The 12,029-nt window shown below is 63.7% G+C and overlaps 1 protein-coding gene across 11 annotated transcripts in view; it reads right to left on the bottom strand.

Annotated features, from left to right (window-relative positions):
• Nucleotides 1-12,029, bottom strand: part of VAV2 (vav guanine nucleotide exchange factor 2) — a 145,075-nt gene that overhangs the window by 66,640 nt on the left and 66,406 nt on the right. For all 11 annotated transcript variants that reach the window (XM_082696231.1, XM_082696222.1, XM_082696223.1 and 8 more), the window contains one exon: nucleotides 70-128. In XM_082696231.1, the coding sequence (XP_082552357.1) occupies nucleotides 70-128 (59 nt within the window). The remainder of the gene's footprint in view (nucleotides 1-69; nucleotides 129-12,029) is intronic.

Below are 12,029 nucleotides of genomic sequence, written 5' to 3'. Positions count from 1 at the left end.
GGCCGGCCCGGGTGGCCCGGGGTGGCAGGGATGACAAGGGGGCGTCACTTGGCCGCGCGGCGAGCTCACCTGATTCCTTTGTTCTGAGCCACATGGTGCAGGGAGAGTCTGGACACGGCAGAGATGACCTGGGGAGACCAGAAAGACGCTCTGTAATTCCACAAGACACCAGACAGTCATCCCTACACGGAAGGCAGGCGTGTGTGTTCCCAGCTGTCCCCCAAGCAATTTCCCTTCGTAAACACACACACTCGGCGGAGCCCCTGCGGGCGGGGGCTGGGCAGCTCTCTGGCCTGTGTCGTCCGCGCGCTGAGGGTGGCTGGCTTCCCCCTCCCTGCTCCCCGCACCAGCCGGGAGCCGCTCCTGGGCCCCGTCCTCACCCACACCAGAGTCGGCCTGGCCTAGCACCGACACGCTCACCAAGGGCTCACCCCACGCCCTGCTCTGGAAGCCGTCAGATGCTCACAGCAGGCGCTGACCCGGCTCACAGAGGCCACACAGAGGCCCAGCGAAGTGCCGTGCCCCAGGCTCCCCAGCAGGGTCGACGCAAACATCCAACCCTGGTGCTCCTTCCTCATGAGCCCTCCTCTCCGTATGACCACGGACACCAGTGCCCAGCTCCCTCCGAGGGTCCGGCGACGGCAAACCAAGAGCTCCAGGTGCATGAGGGGACGCGAGCGGCATCTCCAGACCGACAGGCCCGCCCGGCGAACGTTCTGACGTGCTGGGCAATGAGCGGCAGCAACTCCTTCTCCGGCTGCCCCGACCCTCCCCTGTCCCGTCCTGCGACCCAGGGCCCACCTGTCTCCCGGCCTCAAGGGCCCCAAGACAGAGACTCCACAGGTCCTTGCGACAACAGGCAGCAGGCAGGGAAGAGGTTCCTTGGGCAATTACGGGTAAACCGAGGCAGGGAACGGGAGGCCGCGGCCCCAGAGCACAAAGTCATAAAGCAGAACCCACACGAAGCCGCTGGTGGTTCGCTGCGGGATTTCCGGGGCCCCCGCCGCACCAGACGCCCCACCCTGAGGAAGGAGGAGCAAGGCTGGACCTGGAGACCTCCCCGAGTCAGGGTGCACGAGCCCGTCTGTGTGTGTGCAGGGGTGCGTGTGTAAGAGTGCGTGCAGGAGTGTGTGCACCGCATGCTGCGAGTGTAGCCCGTGTGCGTCCGGGACCAGGAACGTGAACACGGCCCGTGAGGACCACCGTGAGTCCACAGACACCCGCTGCCGGCGGCCGGCTACCGCGGGACCCCAGCTCACGGGCCTCCGAACCCTCACACGCTACAAGGCCGGGCCAGCCTGGCACGTTCGGGACACTGGGAAACTGAGGCAAGGCCTCTGGGCTAAAGCTCGCCGCTGAGACGCGTTCCGCAGGCTCCCTTCTAGGCTGCTCTGCCTCTAGCCGCAATTACTTTAGAGGGAGGGGAAGACCCAAGCCACGGTGAAGGCCCTCTCTTGGCCGGCGACAGGCCCGCCTGGGCCAGGGCGTCCAGGGCTGCGGTCGGTCCTCCGGTACCTGGTCACACGCTGGGGGCCGGGGCCTGGCAGTCAGGAGTCCACGGAACGGTGGGGTCCCTGCGGCTTCCCAGATGGGACTCTGGGGCTCGCGGCGCAGATGGCCCGGCCGAGGCCCCGAGCTCACGTGCGGCCCAGGGCCTGTCCCAAGCAGCAAGCAAGCTGGCCCTGCGCCCGCATGTGGGCTCCCTGTTCTATAGAAGAGTCTGCTTCTCCCTCTTCTGCGCCCCTGCCCACCCTCTGGCTCGTGTTCTCTCTTGCTTGCATGCTCTCTCTCTTTCTCTCTCTCTCTCAAATAAATTTTTAAAATTTAAGATTATAAACTGCTTAGAAGGGCCAGCCAGAAATGAAGAAAATGTACACAGTGACTGGGTGTCTTTGTGCAGTCTGCCTCCTGCTCTCCCTGGTCTTTGTGCAGTCTGCCTCCTGCTCTCCCTTGGCTGTTATATGACAATTTCCTACAACGTAGGGTAGGAACAAATGTTATTTTTGAAAAACAAAGTCTGCGGGTGGCCATCCCCACTGCCACCCCCAGGGGCAGACCCTCCCTCCAACCTCCTGTCACTAAAATATGCTATTCAAGCCAGAAGGCTCGGACTCCGGGCCCTGTGGTGGGAACACAGGATAGGTGCACTCCGTCACACACTGGCCATAAGACACCGCCCTCCCACACCCACCCAGAGCGCACAGCGGCGAGCCCCCATTCAGGCCGCAGCCAGCACGACGCCCGTCAGGTCCCTCACGCTTGTGGAACCGAGGGGCGCCCGACACAGGACCCAGGACCTCCTAGAAACGTATCAGCACGTGAAGCTGCATCTTTGAACTTTAGGTTCCAAGTACCTGCCCCACGGACGTCACCTGGAAAATGCCGATGTGGCTGGATGGCTGGACGGACGGACGGACGGAGGGATGAACAGACAGAAGCAAAGGAGAATGGACAGTGGACGGATGGACGGATGGGAGGGGGCTGGATGGGCGGGGGATGAGAAGATGGACAGTGGACGGGTGGACGGGTGGGCGGAGGTGCCGGTGGACGGACGGGCGCACGGGTGCGTGTGGGTGAGCAGGTGCGTGTGCGGGCACCTGGACGGGCGGAGGGAGGAACGGATGGGCAGGCAGGTGGACAGGGAGACGGACAGACGTGGGAAGGAGAGGCGGATGAACGGGTGCACGGGGGGGCGGCGTGAGCGGACGTGGTGGGTGAGCAGACAGACGGCAGAGGGACACGCAGAATCCGCAGCAAAGGTTCCAAAGAGAACCTGCCTCCGGGAGCACCAGGCGGCTCGGCCCGTTAAGTACCGACCCTCGAGTGCGGCTCAGGTCAGGGTCCCAGGGTCATGAGATGGGGCCCCGTACCCAGCACGGAGTCTGCGTGACAGTCTCTCTCTCTCTCTCCCTTCCTCTCCCTCTGCCCCTCTCCTCCCCCACAAATAAATATATTTTTAGAAAAGAGAGAGAAAGAACCTGCCTCCCAACCCCCACCTCTCAACCGTCAGGACATGAGCCGGCGTTTGGGCGCTGACCGTTGGGTGCTCAGTCGAACACGACAGACGCTGCTCCTGTGCGCTACGCCCCCCACCGACTCCCACTGTCAGATGCAGACTGGGACTGGGTTAGAATGAGGACCTTGTCCCGGTCGCCCAGCCATCAGCGGCCAACTGAGGAACTATACCCAGATCTGCACCACCCAGACCTGCGTTTCTACCTCGCGCCCCACCCCCAGGGGCCCACATCGGGCACAGAACCACACACCCCTTCCAGGCCGGCTGGACCACAGCTTCCAGCCTCTCCTGCAGCATCTGAGGCCCACCCCGTGGATGGGCACGGACATCAAGTGGGTCACTTGAAACCTCCCGCTCCTGGGTAGCCTCGAAACACCCATGTTAGAGGTGGTGAAGCCACCATCAGCCGGGGCCCCTGAAGGTCTTCCAGGGGCAGAGGTGTACACGCGCACACACGCGCGTACACGCACACGCGCACACGTGCCCTCTGCCCACCTAAAGGTTCGCCGTCTCCCAGGTGAGCCAACACCGCACCGCACCTCTCCCCTGCAACTCACAACACGAACCAAGGTTCTGTGTGTGTTTTGCTTTAAAGCCTTTACTATCCTGAACATGAACGACCGACGCCCTCCAGGAGATGAGCTCATTATGTGCAAACGGTATTTCCTCCACGTGAACCACCAGTACCCCTAGGACGAAGGCTTCCCTGCGAACGCGCCATGAAAAAGGTGGGTTGGAGGCACTGACAAATGTCTCTGCGAAGAAACAAGGACACACGGGCAGTACGGACGGCTCGCGCGGGAACCACGGTAAAGGGACCGTGTTCGTCCTAGCATGCAGCTGGCACAGACCCCGGGAAGGCCCACGGTCCCCGATGGAGAGGCGCGGGCAGGAATGATCCAGAACAAAGAGGGACACCAGCCGGCCTTCAAGAGGGGCTGCTTGGTGCTGGCGGTGAGGTTCGCAGGCGCAGGCCGGCGCCGGGGCCCCTCCGACCCCGCCGGCTCGCAGATGCTGTGGGGATCGGGGGCTCCCGGCCCCCCCTCTCGCTGCCACTAGGAGTCAATGAGCAGGAGTCGCACACTCCGGGCTCAGGCCACAGACCCTCCTTATCAGCCACCAGCACACGTCTGGAAACACAAACACACACGCACTCACGCGTGCGCACGGCTCCGTGGGTCCACATGGCAAGATTATGAACCTCGTTTAAACACGTTGCCCGGGAAACCCCCTATCTGCCTGGGAGATCTACAGCGAACACGGCCGCACGCTTCGAAGCAAATCATCGTCAACTGCTTTCCGCGGCTCAGCCCCGCACTGCCCTTCTGTCTTCTTCTTTCTTCACGTCGAGAGCAAGGTCAGAAAAGCCTCTGCGCGGCGCCTCCAGAACGAGCGGCCGCCGAGGTGGGATTCATCACGCCAGGTGAGCCATCACTGCCCTGTGTTTGAGGCCCGCCCCGGGGAGGCGCCGCGGATCAGAAGCGAGTGGGAAACACGGCCCCTTGTCAGCCACCGCGCTCTGCGCCAGGCGGTGGCAGCACACGGGCACCTGGCGGGTGGGACTCCTCTTCGGGGGCTTGGGGGAGGGCAGGACGGCCCAGGGTCCAGAAGAAAACCGCCACGCGCAGGGGCAGGCAACGCGCGGCAGCTTGGGCGGGGTCGGGGGGGGGCATGGAAGGAGGGTTGGAGCGCAAAAGTGATGTCGGAGGAAAGAGAAAAGATATATATATATCTTTAAGATTTTTATTTATTTATTTATTTATTTTTCATTTGACAGACAGAGATCACAAGCTGAGCAGAGAGCCCGATGCGGGGCTCGATCCCAGGACCCTGAGATCATGACCCGAGCCGAAGGCAGAGGCTCCACCCACTAAGCCCCCAGGCGCCCAGTATATATATATATCCTGGAAAGAAGAGCCTGCAGACTCTTGGGCACTGGCCCTTTCCTTTCCTGAGCTTGAACCCAGGCTTCCAGGTGATCTGAAATGAAGCCCAATTCTAGCTGCACGTCCTCAGTCTCAGCGCGGGCAGATCAAGACCTCACAAGCACGCGGGGCAGGCCCTCCTGCGGCTCAGGGACCGGCAACCTGCATCCTCACGCCTTGTACTCTGCAGGTGCCGAAGGACGTAATACATACGGAGGGGGGGAGGGATGGGGGATGGGTCTGAACTGAACTCACCTATTACATGCCCCCTTGTGCCCGGCACGATCCAGGAGTCACCATGGTTACGCTGCAGTCACGAGTAAACCACAGAGAGCCGCAAACCAGGGCAAAATGGCAGGGATGAGGGGTCAAGCACTAAGACGGCCACTGACTATTTGAGCCACTTTTCTCTAGGCCTCAGTTTCCCGATCTGTGGACTAAGGGAACCACAGCACGTGCTGCCCCCATCCCTTGCTGGGCTCACTGCAGGCATCACGCATCGATCACAGTGCAGGCATCACTAATCAATCACAGTGCAGGCATCACTCACTCATCACAGGAGCCCTGTGAAGCCACAGAAAGCCTCTGAAACGCTCTCTGTGCTCCGAGCCAGCGCTGCCTGTCGGAGAGATCTGGCAGGCAAGGAGAGACCTGAGTCCACCCCAAGAAACACCTAGACCCGGCCGTCTCAAGAGTCCCTCTGGGCGCTACCTACTGTCCCTGATCGGAAACATCAGGTCCAAGGCTCCGTGGTCACTGGGCACGGAGAGGCATGAACCTCAGCTGTTCCGGACCAGGAAGGTCTGCAGGAATCCGTCGGGGAAACTTAAAGTCCTCAGTGGAAGAAACTTAACGACCACCTGGCCCAGATTCTCACTTGATGGGTGGGAAAGCTAAACCCGGCGAGGAAGTTGTCCGCGGTCTACGAGGGCTGCCCAGGGACTCCAGGCAGAGCCTGCCTGGAGACGGAGCTGCCCCCCGGCACTCAGGGCTTTGCTCTCGCTGGCAGACCTCCGTTAACCGCCGTGGCTGTGTGTGGAGCCCCCTCCCAGGTGCATTTCATTTCAGTCCCTCAAACCCCCACGAGACACTCCTGCTGTTCCTCCCCCTTTTAAGCACAAGAACTGAGGCCTGGGGACTCGAAGCAGACCAGCAGGGACCTGAGACAGATTCGGCTCATGCCTCCGGCTCTGGGGCCCCAGCTCTCTCTGCCCCCACCCTGCCCCAGATGGGGCAGCTCTGGACGGAGGTCGGCAGCAGCGGGCAGGGTCAGGTGGGGCCAGCAAGCCCGCACAGCCACAACAGGAGCTCTGGGGAGCCGGCGGGGTGGGCTGGCAGCGGGCCACTCACCGGCTGTGAATGCACACCCCCTCGTGCCCCGGCTCGCCCTGCGGCTGTGGGAGAGCAAAGACCCGCCTCCCCGCCACCGCCAGACAGGTAAAAGGGGTGAAGGCATGTCACAGAGAAGCCACAAGCAGCAACACGTCTCCCCTCTGATCCTGGCGAAGCCACGAAACCAGAACCCCGTCTGCTGCGCAGTGGCATGAACCACTGCCCAAGGTACAAGAATCCCCACGGCCCGGCTGCCCTGCCCCAGATCTCAGATGCCAACGGCATTCCAGACACCACAGGGCAGAGCAGGAAGGAGCCCTGGTCCCACGTGGAAACCTCACCCTGTCTGCAAGGCTCCGGCTCCAAGTTTCCCTTCCCTCTTCCCTGCAGCAGAGTCGGCGAACCAAGGGTCACAAAGCAAGCATCTACACAGCCCGCTCCTCGAGAGGGCCCCCTGCCCCGTCAGCCCAGGCCAGCCTCTGCCTGTTAGCACCGACCATGTCCCACCCGGGCACACGTACCCACGATGGCATGGGGTCAGGACCGCCATCCCCACTTCCCAGAGGAAACCAAAGCCCAGACAGGCAGGGGACCTCACGGGTCACGACACAACCAGAGGCAGCCCCAGGACTGAAGCTGGCGCTGGACTCGGCCCTGTCTAAGCACGGTCTGCAGTCCCACGAGGAGGGAAAGCCCTCCCGCCTTACGTTCAAAGAGTTGCCAGAAACGAGGAATGGACTCTGGTTTTCCCTCACTGTCCTGAGTGCCTAGAACCAGTCCTGGGGACACCCGGAGCTGGGAAGTGGCCGTCCCCCATGTGCGATCCCAAGGGACGCCAAGCTGCAGCCCACAAAGGCTGGGATCCGCACGCCCTGGGCACTTGCAGTGTTTGCCGCCCACCTGCCAATCCCGAGTCTCGGCCCAGGAGCAGAGCTCGGGGCACAACACCCACCCGAACCCCCTTAAACGAGCTGACGCTAGTGTAAGCCTGAGTCCTGACCGCGGGCCTGGCACTGGATCCAGAAGGAACCCTCTCACTAACTCATTCAATCCTCCACCACCCAAGGAAGTCTGTGTCCCCGCGCCCCTTGTCAAAGGAGAGAACAGAGGATCGAAGCGATCGCAGTGGCAGAGACGGTCAAGACCCTGGATGGCCTGATTTGCACTCACGGCTCTTAAAAAGGAAGCCCCCAGAAGAACAGCCCGGCCTGCCGCGGGAGCCTCGTCCTGGAACCCTTCCCGTAACGTTTCCGGCTCAGCCACTTGACTCGGGGGCCTCACCCTTGGTCCAGCCCAGCTTACTGACGGGGGGGGGGGATGCGACGGCGGCCGTTAGCTGGAGCGCGGAGCCGCCTTTCAGAGCTTCCTCGCTGCCTCCCTGATTAATGACCACTTTAACGGGCAGCGGCACAAAAACCGTGTATCTTACACCACGGCTATAATTTCTCAGTGTGCACACTGACGTCTAAAGAGGTGACTTAGTGGCCGGTCATTAAGAGCAAGTACACAGTACGCGGAGCAAGGAGACTCTCCCGCCGGCTCGCGCTCGCCAGCCCCTCGCTCTGGGGCCGGAGCGCCCGGGCAGCCCCCCGCAAGTCCCTTCTCCCCAGCTGACTGCAAGGGAGGGCTCCTGGGTGTCTGGACACCCCCAGCAGAGCCCCGGGCGGGGGGCACCTCCACTGGCCTCCAAAGGAGGGGGAGCAGGCTCAGGCTGAATCAGGGCCAGGGTCAGCACAGCCGCAGCCCACCACCTGCGTGAGGAACCCCTCAGGCAGCCACCACGCGACAGGACAAGCCACAAATCCAAGCATTTTCAGTCGTGAAAAGCCTGTGGGTGAGCGTTTCTGGAAAGACGGGACACGGCTGAGGATCAGAGTCTTCTAGAGCCTGAAAGTCGTGGGGCGCCACCGTCCCCAGCCACGGAAGGGAAGGGGAGGGCAGCTCGGTCTGTGTCCTCCCCTGTGAAGCCCCACGCGGTGAGGAGACCCCACGAATCCACGCCCCGTGGCCTCACCACCTTGTTGTCATTCCGGCCCCTCCTGGGGCCCTCCTGGGGCCGCCGCATCTCCGTGGCTGCCACAGCGCTCAACCTCTGCTGCGGACTGGACGTCTGCACCCTCCCGACTCCTGTGTTCGAGCTCTCACCCCGGTGCGAGGGAATCAGGAGGTGGGTGTTGGGGGATCGGGACATGGGGTGGGGCCCCGAGGGCACGATCAGGGCCGCTTTGGAAGAGACACAGAGGGATGGTCTCTCTCTGTCCATGAGTTCGCAGCGAGAAGGCCGCCACTCACAGACCAGGGAGAGGGCCTCACGGACCCCAACCCTCCGGGCACCCGGTCGGACGTCCAAGCTCCAGACACGTGAGAAATCACGTCTGCTGTTGCCGCGTCTGGTCCGCGGGACGTTTGTTACGCAGCAGCCGCTGCTGACCGACACAACCTCACAGAGGCAGCCCCTGCCCCCCTGCCCACCATCAGCCCCGCTAGGACCCCCGGGAAGCCACACCTCAGGAGACTCCCGCTGCCTGGAGCAGGAGCCCCTGCCTGGGCCGAGGCCCCGGAGGTGGGGGCCGGTGGGGGGCGGACCTAAGCTGGCAGCTGGCCGCTGGGTGTGGGGCCCTCTCCTTCCTCCCTTTGCCTGGTGGGAATTCAGCCTCCGACGCCTGCAGGAGGGAGCGGGGTGGGGGGGTCTCCCCCAACCGAGGAGTCGGCTGCATGCCCGCCCCATCTCAGGGCAGCCTTCCAGAGGGTGCGGAGCCCAGTCTGACGTCACCAAACCTGGCTCTGCGTCCCGCTGCAGACGGCCCCCTGGCCCTGGGCCCTGCCCTGTACCGTGGCGATGAGCGCCCCCAGCACGGGGGTCTCACCTCCCCACCTGTGAGCTCAGTAACGCCGGGCGAGCAGCTACGTCCCGAGTACTGGGACGAGAGGCCAGAGGTGGTTCAGCATAAATGAGGGCAGCCGTCCCACAACATGGCCTGGGGGTGCCAAAGTGACACTCGGGGACCCTGGGACACCCCCCCCCCACAGCAGAGGGCAGTCAGTGACTGAGGCAGGGCTCCCACGGAGGTGACAGTCATGGTCCAGACAGACAGACAGACAGGTCGGCTCTGCCCACGAACACGAGTAAGGTGGCACAGCACATCGCGGCCACCGGAACATCGATTCAGCTTTTCTGGGAGGCCCCTGCGCCCCGGGTCCAAGCCGCACCTCCAATCCGGTCCGTGCTGGGCCTGGCCCCACAGTAACGCCTGTCCCCGGGAACATCTCCCTCGGCAGCATCCCTGTGCCCCTCCCCTCCGCTCACGGCGGATCCTTCCCCAAGTCGCAGGGCGGGACAGCCCCAAGCCGGCTAATGCCCGGACGCTGGCACACGACGCTCCTCCGGCAGACAGACCCTTTGTCGCCGGCTCAGTTCACGCTGCCCTCGTGATCAGAAACGAGTCCTGGTGACAGGTAATGCCCCTCGGCGCACAGCCAACAGCCGGCAGGACCCGGAGACGTCCCGCGGGGAGTCGGCGTGCCCCGCCCAGGGGCGCAGCGCAGGCGGAGGCTAACGGGCGTGAGCGACAGGAAGGGGGAGAGGGAGCACAGCGTCAGCTCGGGGGAGCACAGAGCCGGCTGTGGACCGGCTGCAGGAGCTCAGGCACCTACGAATTCACAGGAACATACCGGAACAATGCGGCGACACCAGCGACCCACACAGCGGACGCCTGCCACCCCCAGACAAGGCGGGCGGGCTGGCGGGCAGGAGGCGAGCTGGGCCTCCGTCGGAGCGGTCCACCAGGGCCGGGGCTGCAGCTGGGGCGTGAGCACCCCGTCGCCTGGAGGTGTGTAATACACGGGTGCTAGCATCGTACAGGTGACCAGATGAGACGACTTCCCAGGTCGTGCTCCTGCGAAGGTCGAGGGCACCCAAACCCGCACCGGAGGCCCGCGGACCACCGACAGCGGGGTCTAAACCAATTCTGGCGGTTGCTGTGGACGAGGCCAGAGAGAAGTCAAAACGAACGCCGTCACCAGTGACCGCACACGCGCACACGCACGCGCGGGACAGCGCCAGCAGGGGAGCTCAGAGAGCACAAGGCCGCATAAGCAGGTCACACGTCCCCTCCGTGCACCTGCCCTACGCTCCCTCGGTCGGCAGCACCCTCCCCTGCCCCCTGCCTGGCCCCAGCTTCCTGCAAGGTGCCCCTCGAAGCTCACTAATCAGGTCCCTTCTGCCCTCCCTGGAGCCCCGGACCGCCCCTGCCGCATGCCCCAACCCCCTCCCTGCACTCCAGACTGACTCGCGCAGCCACCACCCTGCAGGGTGCAGTGGGAACCCAGGCCTGGACAGATGCTGGCCACATCTGTCTCACCCCCAGCTGCTTACCTGGGCGGGGGGTGCGGGGGGGTTACTGACAACTCACCAAGCTGATGCGTACAACAAACATGATGCTTCAATAGAAGTTTATGTTAAAAAAAAAAAAAAAATCCTCTAGTTTCAAGTCTAGAGACTCTGCAGACGTTGAATCGTCTTTATGACTTGGATAAACGCAGCTCCGGGCCTCCGATGAACGGACGGCCAGGGAGGGGACGGATCTGCCCACGGGCTGGGCGGCCGGGTCGCTCAGGGCCGCCCGGGGGGGCCTGCCAGCAGGGGCGCCTCACCTCCCCGTCCCAGTGCAGCCGAAGGAGCATGAGGGCGACCGCACGGGACAGGACGTGGACCACAGCACGTCCCCACACGTGCAGGGACCCCTTCTTCCAGAAGGGGCCTCGTCCACCTCAGGCTCACCGACTGCCCGAGGTGCCCAGGGTGACGGGCAGAGGCTGGGAAGCCACAGCCATTCACACGCACCACGGAAATCTCTTCTGAACCTGGGAGCCCGTCCAGCTGGGGGCGGCCCAGGGCGGGGGAAGGCATGTCGGCCCAGCGGTCCAGCAGCTGCGGGAGTATCCGCACCGCCGAACCCCTGCTTCTCCCTGCTTCTCCCCTGCCATTTCAAGGGCTGATGTTCAAGCCTCCCCGTCCGCAGGTGCAGGTCGCTCAGAGCTCTTCGATTCCCCCAAACAAGTCTGGATCGAGGGCACCGGCTCCCAGCGACTCCCGCCAGCCCACCGTCAGCTCAACGGGAGTCCCGCAAAGTCGCGCAGCACAAGGAGCGTGGGAGGACCTCTCCCCGTGCCCGCGGGCGCCGTGCCCGGGTCACTCATCCCAAGGGTGCAGGTCGGATGTGACTCAGGATGGCATGGCCCTTGAGCGACATGCGACCTTTCCCCGTGTCTCCCCCCGTCCCCCACAGCCATCTGACGGCTGAGAAACGAGCGGCCTTCATGAGCCCTCACACCGTGATGCTTGGGAGCCCCAAGGTGCCAGCAAGCATGGGCCGCCCGCTGCTCCGACCTCCCGCGGCAGAGGGACCCAGCACGAGGCTCTGATCTGCAGCTTTCCTCCGGCCTCCGATGAGCTGCCCTGAATGGCCAGTCACCTTCCAAAGACACTCTGTACCTTGGGCAACTCACTCCATGTCCGTACACCCGCCAGCCAAGGCAGTGCTGAGACCGGACTCACCCAGACAGCAGGTCCACAAGTGCCCGATCACTTCCCGCAGAGCTGCCCAGCTAACAGGGCCGCGTGGGCCTGGGACCCTGGCCTGCGCCCTGCTTTCCCCCTGCCTGGCTTGGAGGCTCCTCCTCTCAGAGCCCAGGGGAGGCAGCAGCCCCCCGACCCACGCTTGACCCAGCGGGAGATGCCAGGTCCGCTGGATGAA

Source organism: Mustela nivalis (assembly GCF_964662115.1).
Source record: "Mustela nivalis genome assembly, chromosome: 13".
NCBI lineage: Eukaryota > Metazoa > Chordata > Mammalia > Carnivora > Mustelidae > Mustela > Mustela nivalis.
The sequence above is the reverse complement of the archived record's forward strand: the minus strand, read 5'-3'. Positions and strand labels throughout refer to the sequence as shown.